Source organism: Anser anser (assembly GCF_964211835.1).
Source record: "Anser anser genome assembly, chromosome: 1".
Classification (NCBI taxonomy): Eukaryota; Metazoa; Chordata; class Aves; order Anseriformes; family Anatidae; genus Anser; species Anser anser.
The window spans coordinates 184,170,373-184,189,021 of NC_139720.1; the positions used below are offsets into that span (position 1 = coordinate 184,170,373).

At 43.8% G+C, this 18,649-nt stretch overlaps 1 protein-coding gene and 1 long non-coding RNA gene across 12 annotated transcripts in view; one reads left to right on the top strand and one right to left on the bottom strand.

The window, feature by feature from the left end:
- Positions 1–1,404: 1,404 nt before the first annotated feature.
- Positions 1,405–18,647, bottom strand: LOC310892747. Of its 6 annotated transcripts, none has more exons than XR_014578369.1 (5): positions 9,004–18,647; positions 7,552–7,633; positions 6,912–6,961; positions 6,390–6,534; positions 1,405–4,913 (listed from the first exon to the last, which is right to left on the bottom strand). It is a non-coding gene; the product is annotated as an uncharacterized lncRNA (long non-coding RNA). The 6 variants fall into 6 exon arrangements; XR_014578371.1 differs by lacking the exon at positions 6,912–6,961 and adding an exon at positions 6,590–6,656 and having other exon boundaries at positions 6,390–6,482; positions 7,534–7,633; XR_014578372.1 differs by having other exon boundaries at positions 6,390–6,482; positions 7,534–7,633.
- FAM124A (family with sequence similarity 124 member A) overlaps positions 7,855–18,649 on the top strand; it is a 44,235-nt gene continuing 33,440 nt past the window's right edge. The window contains exon 1 of one of the 6 annotated variants that reach the window (XM_083820894.1): positions 7,855–8,763. In XM_083820894.1, coding sequence (XP_083677020.1) covers positions 8,696–8,763 — 68 coding nt within the window. In that variant the 5' untranslated portion in view covers positions 7,855–8,695. The remainder of the gene's footprint in view (positions 8,764–18,649) is intronic. The other 5 variants (XM_083820895.1, XM_083820892.1, XM_083820893.1 and 2 more) reach the window with 5 other exon arrangements.

The window sequence follows — 18,649 nt, forward strand, 5'->3', positions numbered from 1 at the left end:
GCTTATACTGCCTAGTAGATAAACAGTTTTATTTGTGCAATAATTTCTAGGTTCAGCCTATGGGTATTTTACCTATTAGACTGTGGAAGTAACTGTTTTCCCAAGAAATCTGTTATAGCAGATAGAACAGTGAGTACAACAGCAGTTAGGCATTTTTTGTTCATCTTTGGGAGCCAGTGGGTTCTTAAAGTCTGAAGACAGCTTTCTCACTTGCACTTCTCAGCAAATGCAGTTAAGCACCTTATCCGTCTCTGTCCTCCAGACACTGTGAACGCTATAGCACATGGTGACCTGGGGGCTGCTGTGGTCCTGCACTCTCCTGGGATGTGGGACTTCCTACTGCAGTGCACCCACCACCACCAGCTTAGTTTCTTCACACTTGTGAGCAGCTGGGCTTTGGTCTGTGCATCAAATAGCTTGAGGTTTATGGGTGCAATTAGCAACTTCGATAGTTGGGCATTGTCTCTTGACATGTCTTCCATGGTGATGGATATTGTTACCTTTATCCTTCCAGACAAATCTTTTCCCCCATCGGGTCAAACCAAGAGGTTAGGAGGACATGGCCACTCAGCTGTGCCCAGGATGCTACCCATAAATCACTGGAGGCCAGCCACGCCTGTGGAGGCCCCTGCAGATTTACCAAGAAGGCTTTGATCTGTCACGAATCTCTGATTGAGGCATACCAGAGCTGAGGACAACAGCCATTAGAGGCTTTGTCATCAACACCATGCAGCTTTCTAGAGAAAATGAATTTAGAGCATAACTGCTGTCAAGGCAGCTTTCCTGTTTCATTAAGATATTTCTCCGCCGCTAGCTAAACAGCACAGACAAAATCAGCCATGTATTCTAATAGTCGGACTGTTACCAAAACTATATAAGAGCGTGGGCTAAGCATAGCCCTGCTTTAATCCAGTTTGTAGATTCTTATTATCCCTGGTCTTCTTGAATATCAATGTTGCATCTCGAGATGGATCAGCAAGGTATCATTAGAAATGTGCATTGTCATTATGCTTTTCTTAAACATCTGTTTTTGGCCACTAAATGAGACAGATACTGGGCTAGATGGGTCTTGGACATGACCTCGTACAACCATTCTTATAGTCTCTAATAAAAGAAGGTTGAAGGGCAGCCAGGGGTTCCTGGAGGCACTGTTATTCTAAGGGAAGGCATTCAAACACTCCAGTGATGGGCAGCCATCCAAAACTCTAAGGTGGAAGGATGGCAATAAACCAAGTAGATAAGCAGATGGCTTCCAAGCTACAGTATGAGTTTACAGCAACAAATACTAATAGTCTTAAGCCATTTTATGAACTTCTCACAAAATACCAAAACCAGCTATTATATGTCTGGGCTTCTTAAACATCAAAGCTTTTTTTTTTTTTTTTTTTTTTAAAGTTGATTCATGCAAGCCAAAAGAAGTTATGTAATTTTTAGTTGAAACTTGTAGACCAAAGAAATAGCAACCTAATGTTTTTCTGATAATCCTTTCTGGCTAATGGATTTTGGGCCAAGTTTCTGCCCTCAATGCTTTTATATAGCCCAGTTACACTTCTGCAATGCTTTCAGTGCAGTTTGAGAGCAGCAGCTGAAGTCAAAATGGGTCAGGGCTGCCATGGTCCTGTCCCCTGCCCTGGAGAAGCCATGCACAGCTGGCTGTCCCATCCCTCCCTGTTGTCTTGTCTCTGGCCTTTGTGCAAGCAGAAGGTGAGTCTCTTCAGGAAAATAATTTGGCTGAAGATGAGCCACTTTTTTCTCTCGCTGGGCTGGTTTTCAGTCAGAACAGCTCCTTGAAATTCTCCAGGTAGTTTGGAGACGAGGAGGCGTGCCTGCCTGGTTAGGGACAAGAGAGAAGGGCAAAATCTCTGCAGCCTCATTTTAGCAGCGTATTAGCTGCTAAGGAGCACTGATGCTAACAAAAGCATGAGACACCCTAGTTCTGCAGGTCAGTGGATGCAATTTGCAAGTTTAGTTGAGACCTTTACTTTGATCCATCAGCTCTCAGAAAAGGCCATCCTGGTACAAATGGATTAGCCAGAAAACTCTTTGTCCTCTGGGATGCTTCACATCTGCTCAGTGACCTGCCTGCTGTGAGAGAACATTAGAAAAGTGCCTGGCCCATATCTTGGGACAGTGTTTCTCCTCCTTTTAAGTCCCAGTGATGTTTCATTCCTTGCCAATTTTTAACAGAAGTTGACATTTATATCAAGCAGGATTTCTCCCTCCCTTCTGCCTCTCCCCATGCTGATGACCAGAAAAGATACCTCTGAAGCAAAATATTCTTGGCATCACTGCCTTCCAATATTCTCAGCACAGGCAGAGGCATCATGCATATAAGGCTACTTCCAACGTGAGAGAAGGGATATTTTAACATTTCTTCTCCCATCACACCAGTAAAAGGAGTGGTTATAGCCTCAGCCTAATGAGGGAGGGGAAAGAAAGTCTGTACAGCCAGTGAGACACAGCCACTGGACACAGGAGCTCCTGCAACACCAGCCAGTGTAAAGGGGACTTTGCCACTTCCCTCTGCAGCAGTAAATCTACCCTTGTTTATGGATCTCAGAAATGGAAACAGAAACAAACATCTTCTAGCAAAAAATTATTTAAGTTTTATTTCTGTGATCTACTTTGTGATGTTTACCCTGGTTTAGATTATGCATTAAACAGCCATTCCTGTTGTTTGCTTGAAAAAACCATTAGTAAATCCCACAACTACAGAATGAAGAGTTTTAATAAAAATATTGAAACCCAATAAGCCCATCTGATTATCAATCTTCTGATTAAAAATTTATGCCACAGGTAATTCAAAACTGGATTTTTACAAATGTGGTAAAACAATTCAGAAATAAAATCTCCCTTGGAGATTCAACAGTGTTTTGAGTGTAGCTGCTGCTTTCCAGAGTAAAATGTTTTACTGTCACGACCAGCTGCAGTGGAAAAAAAAAAAAAGAAAAAAAGAAGATCATTTTTTCCCTTCAGAAGAGTCTACACATAAAAGCTGCTATAATATTTACTACTACTGCCATAGGGGTTTAATTCTTCCTCTTTGAACACCAGTGGGTACAAGACTGGTACTTGAAAGTAAATGTTTCCTCTGCCTTGTAAAACACACTGTTTCACGAAAAACTTTGTTTAATGGAAGTTGTCATGGTTACCATCAGAGGAGTGCTTTTGTGAACATTATCATCATTCCTCGTAGAGCAGTGACACTGAGTATATGTGAAGGGCTCTAGATACTTGCCAGAAGCCAAAACGGTCTCATTGACCTCATAAAATGGACAGAAGGTCTGCTGTCTGCGCTCCTGGCAATCTTCTCACATACGTGGCACAACATGACACTTGCTAGCACTCCTTTAGACGTGACAATGGAAACGTTTCCACTGTTCTGTAATGGATGTGAGTTAATGCATTCTAGCACTTCCATCAAAAAAGAAATGAGGTAAATGCTTGAGCATCACCTAACCCTCTCTCTGGCTAAAACATTACCCCCCCCCAACTCAACAAGTCCACACAAGGCAACTACAATCTCACTCCACAAGCCAGCACAGATGAGAGCAGCTGCTGGCCAAGCAGGCAAAGAGTACTTGGAAATATGTTCAAATTCGTAGGACTATCCAGCCACTGAGATCTTGAAAGTACCTCTCCAGGCCAGTGGCAATCCCATACAACCTTGTCAGAACTGTGCTGATGCACACTTATGGGGCACCAAAGGAGAGGTGCAGAGTAACACCCATGGTCTCTGACAGTTCCTGTCCATGCTTTGAGCTCAAGGCTTCTTTACAGGAGATGGTGACCAGAAAAAGGGAAATTCACCTGTGTGATCTCCACATCTCTTTGCAAAGCTGTGGCAGGTAGCCCTTGTACACCAGGCTGCCACATTAGGGATGCTCAAATGGGGTGCTGATCCTTGCACATATGAGCAGCAAGCCCCTTGTACTCCCCTTGAGTCCCCGGCTTTGGGATGATACAGAAAAGGACTCCAAATACTCAAGTTTTTATAGGAATTGTTACTGAGTGCTGCAAGTTTTCAATAAAATTTTTAACGTACTAGAATTCAAGTAAAAAAAGAGCAATTTGCTTATAAAATACATATTTGCTGTGCTGTACCATGAACTTTGGTGGGAGTGTGCATGCTAGGGTTTTCAAATGAAGTTTAGAATAGTGGGACCTGGAAACCAAACTCCCTTAAACGCCACTGAAAACCCTTGCTCGGTGCTTTGAAGAAACAGCTTTTTATTGCATAGCTGTATTTTACCTCAAAATTGTAGAATTTTAGGAGGTTGGGTGTCTGGCTTGAGACCTACCACAAATGGACCTGACCTCACTATAACCTTTAAAAAAAAACAACGACCCAACAGCCTATGTGAGAAACTGCCACAAATATTTTGGCAACATTTACCAGCCTGAAAGTCAGCCCTTTAGGGCTGACCTAGCATGAAGACTAAACCACATGCCAAGCCGTAACTCCCCTTCCTTCCAAAACAGCAATCGTCTTTATGTTTTTTTAATCCATAACCAAGTGTGTTAAGTCCAGTGCTGAATGATAACAAAATCTTGATCTGCAGAGTGATAATTTCCTTTGGGACCGCTGAAGGAGAAAAACCTTTCTACGAAGGCCAGGCCCTGTAAATCGAGACGTTCCTCATTGCAGCACCTAGAATGGGAGGGTAAGTGCCAGGATCAGAGCCCAGAACCCCACAGGAGGATCAGGATTCCGCCTACAGAATGAGATAGCAGAGGATGGGGCCAGCATGGATATGGGCCGTTTTCAAAAGTTTTAGTCTGGAATGAAAAATCCTCTTGTGTTTTGTCTTTATTAGCAGTTCTCAACCTTCTAAGCCAGGTGGTTTTTCTTTTTTTCAGAAATAGGACTCTAATGTATAGAAGGAACTGCTGTGGCATCTGTCGCTTTTCTTCTGGAATTGCACCAAAGAGAGAGAGAAAAAGAGAGAGAGAGAGAAATCCAAAATGCTGCATGAAAAGAACTGAATTGAGGACTTTTTTTTTTCCTAGCAGAGTCATCTTCCACCAGAATTTAAGTTAGATGAGAAGGGACACATTTTTCTTCTCTCTCCCTACCTTACAGTGAAGCTCTACCACTATAGAAAGAAATGTGAGGCTAGAAATATCCCATATGTGATACCTTGATCAGTAGGATGTCCGTACAAACAGAACAACCACCTCTTTTTTGCTTACTCCTTTTTGGGCTAGAGAGAGTCCTTTTTGGACTCATGCTTTTCATCACGCACCCCATTCTCACGGCTCATGCAGGACAGATGATAGCCCGCCAGATCGAGAGTAGAAAAGAGATTGAAATCTGAACCCAGGTGTAGATCCACCAGGGAAATCGATGCTTTTGCCTCCTGTTTTAGTGCATGTATGATCTGACACGGTTTCAGCTTTCGGCTTTCAGCTTCCTACTCTGCCTTCATCCAGCAGCAGCCGGCCACCTCCTGCAGCCTGCTCTCAGCTACTCAGACCAGTGTGCGAGGGATGAGTAGGAGATTTGCATGTCCTCAGTGTTAATTCATTTTTGACAAGAGAGGGGGGTTAATGTTTTGTCTTCCTTGCAGATTTCTCCTGCTACATTTTGAGCACTGCTACTAAATGTTATTTAATGAAAGGCTTGAAATTTTGGCAAACTTAGCCCAGGAATATTTTTATTATTATCCTTATCTTTACACCATTATTACAGCCTCATAAGTGTAAGAAAGTAATTAAAACTTAACCTCTCTTTTCAACAAACCATACAGAAGAGGTAATGTGAAGCGCTGGTAGCAGAGAAAAGCTAGCTAAAGGCTAAGACTTAACACCTCGTTCATTAAAATCTCTGAAATGCTTGGAATTTAATGCAGAGAAGTCTTCTTTTCACCATAATTATGTGAAAGACCAGAATAAAACAGAGTTAAATGAAGCAAATGTATAAATAAGAGAGCCTAGAGTTTGTGGTAGCTTTACTTACTATCTTAATTATATATTTCCTTAGAATGTTTCTTTTTTTTCCCTCCCTGGGACAGATGGAATAAATTAATCTTAAATGCAGCATAAAATCTATTCCAGATCCTCTCATATGCCAGTGCTTAAACATTACTAACTAGAATAATAAAAGTCAGAAATGGAAAAGATCTATTAGCTGACCACCTAAAATTTAACATACAGAAATATATCCATTTAACTAAATCTATTTCTAAATATTTAAGGAGGTTTGGTTACATCTTAAATCAGTTCAATGGTGGCTAGAGTCAATTTATTTCACTTTGAAACCACACTTAAAAGTGAGTGGAAGCGACCTGCTTTTAAAGGCAGTTACACTAACTAAATAAATACACGTCTGCAGACTAAGAGACATCAAGGTCTGTCCCATCCTGGTAATACAGAATGTAAATAAATACCTTCTGAATAGGCCCTTCGGGGGTTCAGGGTCTTCCATCACCACTGCAGTTGCTGGATAATAAATATCTAGCTGCTCCCAAAACATGTTCAAGCTGGAAATGAAGATATACTGAATCTTTGTCTCAGGTTTGCCACTCTCTTGCCCTGCATCAGTCATTTAAACACACACAATGTCTGTAAACACGTTAATGCCTTTTACCTGAATATGATGATTCAAATATTAACAAGTTGAGAGCACAGCATTCTGGTCCCAATCCTAAAAGAAACTGCATGCATGTAATGTTGTGTAAGTGAATACATTGATTTAGATGGCAGTATACCAGTCATGAAGGACAGAAGAGTTTGTTTCCTTAAGTTCTGCAGTACTGCGTATGTGCCTGCATGGGACAGTTTTGTATGAGCACTTTCTACAATTTTGTCCAAACTAGCTTTTAGTAACCGCTGAGGGAGAGACGGAATAGGGATTCTAATTAGAAGGGCTCATCCCATACTTAAAGCACTATATTTATTAAAATACTTACATGAAATCCTCCATAGAAACTGAAGAATCATTTTTACTGCTTTCAAAATGCTATGGACACAAAACAAGTCATATTCAAAACAGATAAAATACCAAGTTTCCTATGCAATGGTATGAATTTTTCTAATTGTTGAGTAGCAGAGATTGAAAGACTCTCCTAAAGACCACTGGAGACACATTTTGGATCAACCTGTGACACCAAGAGGCTGCAGGGCTGTGCACGAGTCCTGTGGCACTCTGGTAGAGCAGTGGGAATTCACCAGTGCCAGGACAAGCATTGCTGGGTTTGGTAAAAGCTCGTTGTTCCTACAGTGTGCTGAAACCACCTTTGCAGCTGTTCCCAAGCTGTTCCCTCTCATTTTACAGCACTCACACCCAGATACAGATTATTTTAGACAACCATGGCCACAAACTATTAGAGACAACAGTTGTGTGAGCTATATCAATTATGAGCCTTTTAAACAAAATTAAATGCTACTCTTGATTTGAGATACTGTACGGTTGGTTATACACGGTTTACTGCACCATTGGCAATCATGAACACATCTTAAAATAAAGGACATCGATGCTGTACAACGTAGACATAGCTAAATGAGTACTAGTGGAAAACTAAACCAGTTTACCATGTCTTACTCTCTTACTCCTGGCTTATGTGATGAGTTCTACCTCCTGGTCCAGTCTAGTATTTTTTGATGTTGAGATTTTGACCATTTTCCTTCTTTTCTGAAAGGCAATGGAACAAAAGTATAAAAAGCAGGCAAACCAACAAACAAAAACCATGCTGACTTTTAACTTTTGATCACTTTCTGCAAATAGCTATCTCCAACAGCTGACAGAAATTAGGCGCTTGCTTGAGATTTCTGAAAATTCCCATTCATCAAATCTGACATTTTCCACAGAGCATCAGTGGAAGAAGTTTCTCAGGTCTGGGGCAGGTATTTTTTTTTTTTTACATTGTCACACAGTATCTAGATTGCAGGGAACACAGGAACACTGCTTCCGATGTTGTGCGAACCTGACTTGGTGGAGACACAAGCAGTGGTCTCCCAGCTTGGAGCCGGGAGGTGACAAATCAGTTCTGCCCCATTCTCTTGTAGTCTGCTACAGCCTGAATAACAGCAGTTGAATAAAATACAGCAGCGGGCCACCCAGGTGAGGAAGGGCCTGGAGCACCTCTCCTGTGAGCAGAGGCCGGGAGAGCTGGGACTGCTCAGCCTGGAGAAGAGGAGGCTCAGGGGGATCTCACCCAGGGCTGTGAATCCCCGCAGGCAGGGGGCAAAGAGGCCGCAGCCAGGCTCTTTTCAGGGGTGCCCAGCGCCAGGCCAGGGGCAGTGGGCACCGAGGGGCAGGCAGGAGGCTCCCTCTGAGCACCAGGCAGCACTTGTGTGCTGGGCGGGCGGCTGAGCACTGGCCCAGGCTGCCCAGAGAGGCTGTGGGGTCTCCTCCTGGGAGAGCGGCACAAGACGCCTGGACGGGGTCCTGGGCACCCTGCTGGAGGTCACTTTCAAAGCGCCCTCCCCGGCCCGCAGGGAGGCCTGGCCGCAGGCCGCAGCACTCAGCCCACGACTGCGAGGCCGCCCCCGGGAGCCCCCCGTAGCGCCCGGCGGGGCTGCGGCAGGAGGCCGGGCTGCGGCGGGGGGGTGGGGGGGCCGGGGAGGGAAAGGCTCGGCCCCGACCCCCGTGCAGGGGCGGTCCGGAGCCTCCCGCCGCCGCCCCCCTCCCGCAGCCGGCGGCGCGGAGCGGTGCGGAGCGGAGCGGCATGGACGGAGCCGCGGCGCCGCCGCCATGGAGCAGCAGCAGCAGCAGCCCGGCGGCGAGGAGGACTGCGGGGACTCGGGAGCCGAGACGGGAGGGTGAGCGGGGGAGGGCTGGGAGGGACGGGGTTGGGAAGGGAAGGAAGGGGGGAGAGGCTTGCGGGGTGCAGAGAGCACCGGTGTGTTCCCGTCCCTCCGTCCTTCAGCCCCGCCGCCCGGGGGGTGGGAGCCTCCGGGGGTCCTGAGGCATCCCCGCGCTGCGAAAGCCCTCGGTCCCCCCAGCCTCTTAGGGCTGGTTGGGAAAAAGCCTCCCCCACCGTCATCGTCCTCGTTACGCACCTTGGAGGAAGGTAACAAAGCTGCGGGCAGGGCCCGGGGGTGCCTTGTTGAGGGCTTGGTGCCAGCCCGGGACAGTTCGTGTTGAGGATGGGCTTAGATTCGTGGGTGCCCCAAGATGCGGTTAGCGTTGTCACGATGCTCACCATACCGGCCTATAAAGTGCCCTCAGCTCTGCCGGTAGGTGTCCGACCTGTAAGCGCCTCACTAAAGTCAGGCAGAGTGACGGTTTTATCTGGCTCCGCGCCCCAGCTTGCTCTGTTGGTAAGCTGGATGCCTCCTGGGACCACGGAGCTGCAGGGATCGTCCACGGGATCCCCCCGCTCAGCTCCCACCCTCAGCCCACCTCCGCAGGAGGGAGAGGGAGCTGCTGCCCTGCCCGTCCTGTGTGCTGCTGCCGGGTCATCGCGTGGGGAACAGCAGCGAGCCTTTGCTCGTTCTCCGGCCCCAAAAGCATGAACAGAGGTTGCCTGCTCCCCTTTACGCTGTTCTCTCCTAGCTCTCCTCCCTCCCTGCTTTCCGACTGTATTTGCCCCAGCTCCTTGTCTAGTGTGTCTCACTTGGTCCCTAGTCCGCATGGGCTCGAGGGTGTGCACGCACCCAGGTGCAGCAAGGTCGGACAGCCTTCCGACTCTTTCCTTCACTTTCTCCCTTCTTGCTGCCCTGACAGCCCGTGCTGAGATTCAGGGAAAAAAGACGGTATCCGGCTCTCAAACTGATACTGATAAATAATAGCACATACAGGGGTGCTGGGGCTCTGTGCTGGTGTATGAGACTGAGAGCGTAACAGAACTGTAGAGCGAATTCTTTGCAAAGTGGTGTCAGGTGCACGGCACCCAAACTGAAGTTGCAGTGTCATAAATTAAAAAAAAAAAAACAGACATGAAATATGGCTCTCTCTTTCATTTACCAACTATTAATTCAAGTAACTTTTTTTTTAAACTCTTCTGTGGTCTGAGAAACTAAGGACTTTCATCTTACATAGTTGTAGTATTGCAGACAGACCTGGCAGTGAAAGTTTTAAAATGTGTCACGTGACGGAAAAAAATCCATGTCTTCTTTCTAGTTCTTGGGACAGCATCTTTAGGGAATGTGGGTGAAAGGAAGAGTAACTAATCACTGAATTCATGGCTGGTTCAAAGCTCAAAACGTCCTCGATGGGTCAAGTCACTCTCAGTTTGCTGTGCTTACCCATAATAGAGAAATCTGCATTTTTTGGGAGGGGCGCTGGGAAGGGTTTGCCCCAGCTGGTGATGTTAGCCTTCAGACCTCAGTGATGAGCACGACAGCCGCTTACGTCTGGTGTTGGTGAGGTGTTAAAGCTGATGATTTTATGAAGCATCCCTGTCACCGGCTTGACACTGGAAGGTGTAGCTTAGCAGAAGAGTCTGTCTGAGGAACTTTAACGAGGACATATGGCAATTGATAACCACAGGAGTTTATCTGGAAAAGCAATAGGTCTCTGCGTTTCGATTATTATTTTTAGCTCTGTTTAGCAGCTATTTAGTCTGATAAACACGTTGCGTATGTCTCTTTCACAATGTTTGTATTTCAGTTTTCTCACCAACCCAACTGCTCGCAGCACTTGCCTTTTCTTCTTACCAGACGATCTGCTTTTTGCTTTGTCTCAGTCCCATCCTAGACATTGCTGAATTGAGCTGTTTGCCTTTTTCTCTAATTACTCAATGGTTAAAAATTAAATAAATAACAATTTTCAAGTTCAGCCGCCATCCCGTGAAAGTATAAGGACAGACGACTGTCCAAGTGATTCAGTAAGAGGTTTACATCGAGTGCTCCCTTTCTGTCACTCAGGGAACAATAGCGTGCAGTGCCTGCAGTAAAGCCAGGCGCTGCAAGCCGCTGTCATCCCGATAATTGCACGTAACGGCGTGTGAGCTCCGACATGGAGGCTGTGCCATGGAAGCTGTTTGTAACAACCAGCCAGCCTCGTACATCAAGTACCCCGTCCGTTTCTTAAGGTTTTGCTGCAGCTTCCACCTGCAAGTGCAGGCAAAGGTCTGTGCTTCAGGAAAGCTCAGTTACAGTTTTAAGCCTTCTTTTTCCTAATCCACTGGAAAACATCTTCCTCGTACTGCATTTGCCTCGGTAAATAGGGTTGGCAAAGAGGCTGCAGAACAAAAACAGTGTATGTTAAGTGACTGAATCCAATCAGAATGGATTGAGCTGTTGTTGTCAAGTACCTAAATAGAGTGAGTAGAACGTATAAGCCAATTAGTTTATATTGGCTATTTATTAATGAGATTTGAAAGAGTTTGACCATCCTGGGTCTAAGAGACATTGCCTGTACCAAGTGTGTCTTCTAAGGAAATGTATTTTTGAGCTTTCTTGTGTAAAACCCTTATTTCATCTGCTACTGAAATCTTTTAGCCCAGAAGTATGGGAGACTGAGAGTTTTCTGCTATAACATTTTTTGTAGTGTTTTGGTACTATAAAACCGGAAATTTTAGGAAGAAAATGGTCTTTTGGGGAGGGGAGGTGGACATTGATTAGAAAGCCAACCCAGTGGAAGACAAGTAGAAGAAAGGATTTAAAAGGAGGAAAAATATTTATGTTTAAAACTGTAGATCAATCATCGAGAAAAGCGAAAAAGCTAGAAAAAAAACATAATAAGCTGCTTAAAATGAGTTGTAGAAAAGTGCATTGTTGAATTTTCTTGGTTTCACAAGCCATGCAAACGCTGTTATTTCACTATCCTTACTCAGAATAGCAGAGCTAAGTTTTGGGGGGGGGGGGTCTGAAACACCCAAAGTGGCAAACTAAAACAATTTTAGAAGTTATTAGGCACACCAAATTGAAGCAATGAGAAAGATTCTTGCTGTCACTGATGCTAGTGGTGAAGCATTGGTTCAATGCATTGCATTGGTTCAATTCATTGCATTCAAGACTGATATCCAGAGGGATGCATAATGAATGTAGAAAACTGGTAGTTTCTCAGACCCAAAGTCTTAAATGTTTGATTCCTAAATTTTTGTTAGGCCCAGTTGGCTGTATTCGAAGATTGCTTTTATAGGTATGCTCCCTCCTTTGTATTAAGTGTATGTGCCTTAACTGAGCATAACACTTCAGCGAGATAACTGGCATTAATGAAGATTTCACTATTTGTGACAATTCCCAGCAGAACTGCACAAGTTCCCTTAGACATCTGTAAGAGACAATGCCTTAAGAGGTTCACGCTTTAATCATTAGCTTGCTAACAGTGTCAAACTTTGCCTAAGCCTTTCATTTTTTGCCTTCCTCACTTAAAAGTCATTTACAGTTTTGAGAAGTTATAACTTCCAACTTACATGACTTGAATTTGCAACTTGAGCCTTTCCTCGTGTACTTCAAAAATTTCATTCATATTTTTAGAGCAACCGAAGACTTGAAATTCAATGCCCTTCTCAATGCACAGAAGTATTGAAGTAGAAGGTTTTTTTTTCTGTATAAGTTAAATACCTAAATATTAAGGTTTTATTAATGGTGCAAACCACATCCACTAGTAGTTAAATGCTGAGTATTTGATGAATTTTAGGAAGAAGGAAAACTATACTAGCAGTTGGTAGCAGTAAACTGCTGAGGAAAGTTTAAAGATGTATGGAGAAATCCCTTTCAAAACAGAGAAACAAAATATTGCATAGGCTTAGGGCACTGTACCATGCAGCAGTTATTTTTAATGTATATTTAGCAAAATCCACTACTATTTAGTTGTAGTTATTATGTGGGGATTTAAGCCATCCTTTTTGTCTTCTCCTGTGGCTATCTTCCCCAAATTAATTTGTACAGAGATTGTCAAAACTTCTTGGTTGTGCTATACACATTCATTATTTTTCCTTGTGGCTCTGTCCTTAGCTGCATGCATGACCCTGGATAAGTCACAAACTCTTTGAGCCTCCTTTTACTTATCTGTTAAGCAGATAAAAAATCCTTTTCTCATTTGTTGCAATTCTGTAACCTGCGTGAGACTCAGAAAATACAGTTGTTAATGGGAGAGAGGACAGCCTGTAAAAAAGAGGGTGTACCCCACTTACAAGTATTAAGAATATTGTAGTAGACGTGTGTCCTCAGTCAGATTGGGCTGCTTAAATTATTGAATGAGTAGACGAGCCATTTGTCTGGGGTGAGGAGATGTTGTTTCCATGTCATTTTCATATGCTTCCAGCTTAAAGGGTTTCAACACTTAAGACTTTGTCATCTGTATACGGTAGTCCTTCGATATGACAAGTCAGTCTCTTGTCACAGATTTCATCCATTTATGCAAAACTCTCAGGAATACAAATCACTGCTGCTGAAACCTATTTTGAGGTTGTTATTTTTATTTTTTTTAACCTTGGGGCTTTTTTCATTTTTGCTTTTTTTTTTTCTTGAAACTTTCACTTCGTAGATATACATCATTCTAGGCGTGTCAAGCTGTACAATTTATCTGTGATTTGACATTCAAACAACATGAAGTTGAGCTTTTTGTCATGATTTGGGACTGAGGCACCCTTTCTGATCAGATTTAACCATTGGAGTGAAGCTGTTTCATTGAACCTTTGGGAAGGCAGACCTTTCCAGTGTGTTGCTCTAGGGCTGGGTGCTGAAAGCAATATTGAAACTGACTGTAAATCCCCTTTGACTGATAACCACGATGGTTAGGTCTCAGCAGGAATGAGGTTTCTGTCAGCTAACTGCGGCTGAGAGGAACAGGACCCCAGGAGGGGATGCTACATGGAGGCAGATGTGTGCTATCTGCATCCTGGTGCATCCATCCCTCTGGGAGCACGGTGTGGTGAATGGGGTGCCAAGGCAGGGGTGCTAACCAAAACACCATGGTCCTGCCTCATCAGGTGCCTTGTGGAAGGTTAAAGCAACACTTCATCCTGATACAACGATGATGGGGATGACAGTAGTGATGTCTCTCATGTTCAGCCTCAAACATAGGTATTGGGAATAAGCTCTTGAGCGTGGTGGTGGCAGCTGGGCTGTGGGAATCCATCCTCTGACTTCATCACTCTGTTGGGAATCCAGAGCAAGGTGTTTTGAGACGAGCTGCTCTGAGTTACTTCGTTGCAGTCGTCTTGATTACACAAGTAGAAGTACAGCGAAGGTAATGGGTTTGTGTTGGATAGGTATTAGTGAAACAGATTGCAATCTGACCCACAGGAATTTGGTGAGAAGAAACCCAAGGCAGAGCTACAAACCTAAATCTGTCTCACACGTTGTGCTCTAACTGCTATAAAATCCTCCTGTGTGCCCTGCGGAGTGCTTTCTGGGGGAGGGAAGGCAAAGAAGCTGCTAAATGCAGCTCTTATATGAAACAGTGAAATTGAAACAACTGTAGGCAGAGAAGACGGGAAAATGTGAGTACATCAGGTGCCATACCATTGGTCCTAGGCAAGCTAAGGGAGCACACAACAGAGGAGCTAGTAAACTTTACATGGTAGTGACTTTTTGTGGGGGATTTTTTTGTTTGTTTCCTTTTTTTATTTTTTTTGGTTTGGTTTTGTTTTGTTTTGCTATGTTTTATTTTGTTTCTAGGGACTAAGGAGTCTTGGCAATGGGGATCTTGGACAAAGCAGTGTGGTAGTGTGTTAGGATAACTTGAGAGATGTGTTCGTGTTACACAGCAGACTGCCTTGTGGAGATGTTGTTTAGCTCAGAAACTCTACTTTTAGCTATATTCGTGCATTAAACAGCATGTGGGGGTGTTCTGAGCTCTGGGACAGTTTTGTCCATACTCTTGAATACTTAAAACGGTCAATGGCATCAGTTTGGATGGGGCCATCTAATTCTCCCATGGGATTCCTGGGAGAGCCAGGAGCTTTTTTCACCATGTTACCGTGGCCAGAGACCATTTGCAGAAGACCTCTTGCCAGGCTGGTTTGGAAGGCAAGAGGTTTTAATGGTACAGGTGCAGACTGTTTCACGCTGGTTGACCTCAGTCCCACACAGTTCCCGTGATGACATTTGTTAATTACCCTACACGTCACCAGTGTGGCACTGCTAATGAGATGCTGTGCCGCAGCTGATCATCAGACCTAAGTAACCCAAGCACAGTGAGATGCTGAAGTACCTGGATTGTTTTTGTGATTCAGAGAGACCTTACATAGCAGCACTTCTTCCACAAAGAAAGGGGTTTATCGTGTTTTTATGTATCGTACTCAGAAATTGCAAGTTGTGCTAGCAGCTACTGGTATTCAGTGAGCTGTTTCCCCCTCTTGGGTATTTTGAGGCTCTGTATTAATAATCGTCAATGAATAATGCAGGCTGATCTCAGAGGACTGCTCAGGATCCTTTGTGCTCGTGATGGACTTACGCTCTCCGATAATGCACCATCCTGATCCTTCAACAGCTCTAGTGGGAATCTAGGTCCCACATTTATCTCAAGCTTCTGCATTCCTACTTTAATGTCTCTTGACATGCTCACAGCTCCTCTTCGCTGGTGGGCTGACCATTAAGCACAAATTCTTTGCCCTAATTTTCGGTACCTCCCACTGCTCCAATACCCCTTTTGATCGTTTTTTTCTCATTATGTGCCCATAAAGGGAACAGTCCTCCATTTGTTCAGTTTCTGTCCTGAACATCTCTTTCCTTTTATCTGTACTGTAATATCTATCAGTAGCACAGGGGAAATTGCTGGCTGCAAGGCCACGTAATTGGCTGGGAGCCTCTGAGCAGTATGGCCCCAGTCTTTCACCATTAGAGCCAGAGAGTGCTTTAGTCTTGAATTATCCTAATGGGAGAATCATCTCCCAGGGGAACTGATAGGAGCTGATGCTCAGGATGTTTAAAACAGGGATGGAAAGAATGGGAGGAAACAAAGTTGCTTCATGTCAAGAGCCTACATGACCCAGGAGTTGTTTATTTCTGTACTTAATTTAGAATTCAGTATCCTACAAGGATGACTGTAAGGAAAAACATTCTTTTTTTCCTACTTTGTAAACCACTTACCATTGCACGCCATGAATCTGAATGGTTTGTGCTAATGTGCTGAAATATTAAGGATTTTACTAATTGTCATTCTTGCTATTAAGAAGTAGTAGATTCAAGACAAAAGAAATTGTAGGGAAGGAGTCAGAAGAAGGACAAAAGACGATGCAGGTTGGCACTGAGAGTACACAGAGAGGCTCATATTCATCCCATTTGGTTTTACGTATGTAGCCAAGGGTCTTACAATAGCAATATAGTTTCTGTAGGCTTCATCTCTAGACAACAGCACGGGAGAGACCTCTCGTTATCAACTATAGATGGAGCTCAGGGAAAGTGCAGTCCTTATTTCAGTATCTGAGGTTAACGTAAGCCTTTAAGCTTAATTATCCTTTTTTTTATTTTAATTCTGTGTATGTCAGTTATGCAACAAACATGAATTAAATATTAATTTGAACCACATTAGAATTACAAAAAAAAAAACACAATACATTTCTAAAGCCTATTAAAATGCGTCTGTGCAATTAGTCTCTGAGCACGCTGTTGTCTCCTCCCTTTTCACTCCCCATCTTTTTATTTTTCTTCTTGTCTCATTTTTCATGGCCTGCCTGTATGCCGAATGACACTCCCTTGGTTCAGGACTCATTAATTCTCCATGCCCTGTAATATGCCTGCGGCCCTCTGGGGTAATAAAATAACAGTGTGAAGTAATAGAAAGCTGCTTCTATTTGCAGTAAGCAAAAGACAAAATGTTGTCTCGCTCCTATCTGAAACACAAGCAACGCAGATCCACTGGAATTAGCTGCCAACTGCTGAACGCAGATACAAGCAAGGAAAGCCTCGGGCTGTTTTCAAACAGAAGTGCAGACCAAATGAATCCTTGCTTGGGATGCTTGGAGGCAGCTGGGTGTATATTGCTTGCCTCTGGGCTTGTGAAGAGTGGCATGCTACACAGTTTTAACACCCTTACAAATATGCATGGTGCCAAAGGATACCCGCATGACTCGTTGCTGAACAAACCCTGCAGCTTTTTGCCCCCATACAGCACCAGCCCCTGGGATTGCTTCCCCCAGAACCTGCCCAGGGTTGGGCGAGTGGTGTGGAGATGGCCCAGAAGAAGGAAGAAGAAGAAGATCTCCCTCTGCCCGTGCCATCACTGCCTCTACCTTTCCCAGTTATACAAGGGTCCTGGGGAAGTGTGGGTGAGGGGGGGGGGACATTTTATTCGTGGAGGAGGTGTTGTGTAGCAGGCACATACAGGTATTGTAAAAAATTCAGGTGGTGTCATTTTTCACTGGTCCAGCAGGATGGGCAAAAAGAGCTGGGGGTAGTTCCTTGTGCTCCTCCTCACCTAAAGAAGCAGTCCTGCATCCTACCTGCAGGATACCAAGTGCTAAGCATTGGACTATGAAACATGGGGATGACTGTCATTGCTTTGGTTCCTCTGCAGAGATAAGTTCATATCAGAACCTAAAGCAGCCACTATAGTTGTTGGGGGGTGATAGCCTTTATTCCCTTGGATGCCTGAGAACCTAGAGTATCAAGGTATCTTAAGAATATGCTTAGATGGTATCTGTTTCCAGACAAATATCTTGGGAGTCAAGGCTCACACATTTTTTTGATTTAAGGAAATATCGCAAACTTGTTGGAATTGTTTATACAATACAATATAATACAATATAATAATAATAGGTTTGGATCCAAGAACTGTGTTATGTCTCCATGAACAGTTTGCCTGTTGCGTTCAGGGCACTGCAGGGCATATGTGCAAGAAGTTAATAGAGGCAGAGGGCTCTGGCGAGTGGGGTCTGTTTGGGGGAATCAGAGAGAAAGGAAGTGGGGGGTCTGTGAATGACCAAAATCAAGCACTCAGAAGTCATACGCAGGGCCTCAGAAATGGAAATGAATTATAAATAAATAAATAAAGTACATTTGTTTGGCATATTTGTTTTACTTTAGTGTTTCTGGATCTTCAGGACATGAATGGGCCGTGTTTATGAGTTTTAATCAGCCCAGAACAGGGCTTTCAGAAGTTTGGGGTTATATGCAGCTGCAAAATTAACTGTAGTAGTGCTCAAAACTCTTAACAGCTCTCATGGATAACCCAGTATGCACTGAAGTAGAACTTCTAGCCCGTGTTTTTGCTGAGAGATGTCTTGAAGAGGAAAAGGGTTTTCTAAAACAAACAAAAAAAACCCTTTGTAATCTAAAATGCTTACCTTTCAGTCCTCTCTTTTGGGGTCTTCCCTGCCAGTTGTGTCCAAAGAAGAATAAAAATTTTGTGAATAGACTTCTCTTAAAATAAAATAATTAAAAAAAAGACATCTGCAAAACAGCTTGTAGACGATATAAGACAAGAAAGAAGAGGAATAGGGTCAAAATGTAGTCGACTTCTGCTCCTAATCTTTATCTGAAGCAACCTATTTATTTTCAAATAGAAAGCCTCTGAGCTTTATTTTTATGCCTGAAGTGAGGCAGCATTACCAGCTACTGCCATCCCTAGAAAAAACCCTCATTGCTTTACTCAGCCTACATAAGTGTTTTCAAAATTTGTACAAGTTTTTCTGAGGCCACGTTCAAAACTCGTTCCAGTTATTGCCTTCCTTAAAAATAAATAAATAAATAAATAAGCATACGAAGTGGACTTTAGTTTACTATGCAATGTGAATTAGTTTTGGTACATTTTTTATTCTCTCTGTTAGATGTAATACAATAGAGCCCCATTTAACTGAAATCTTTGTCT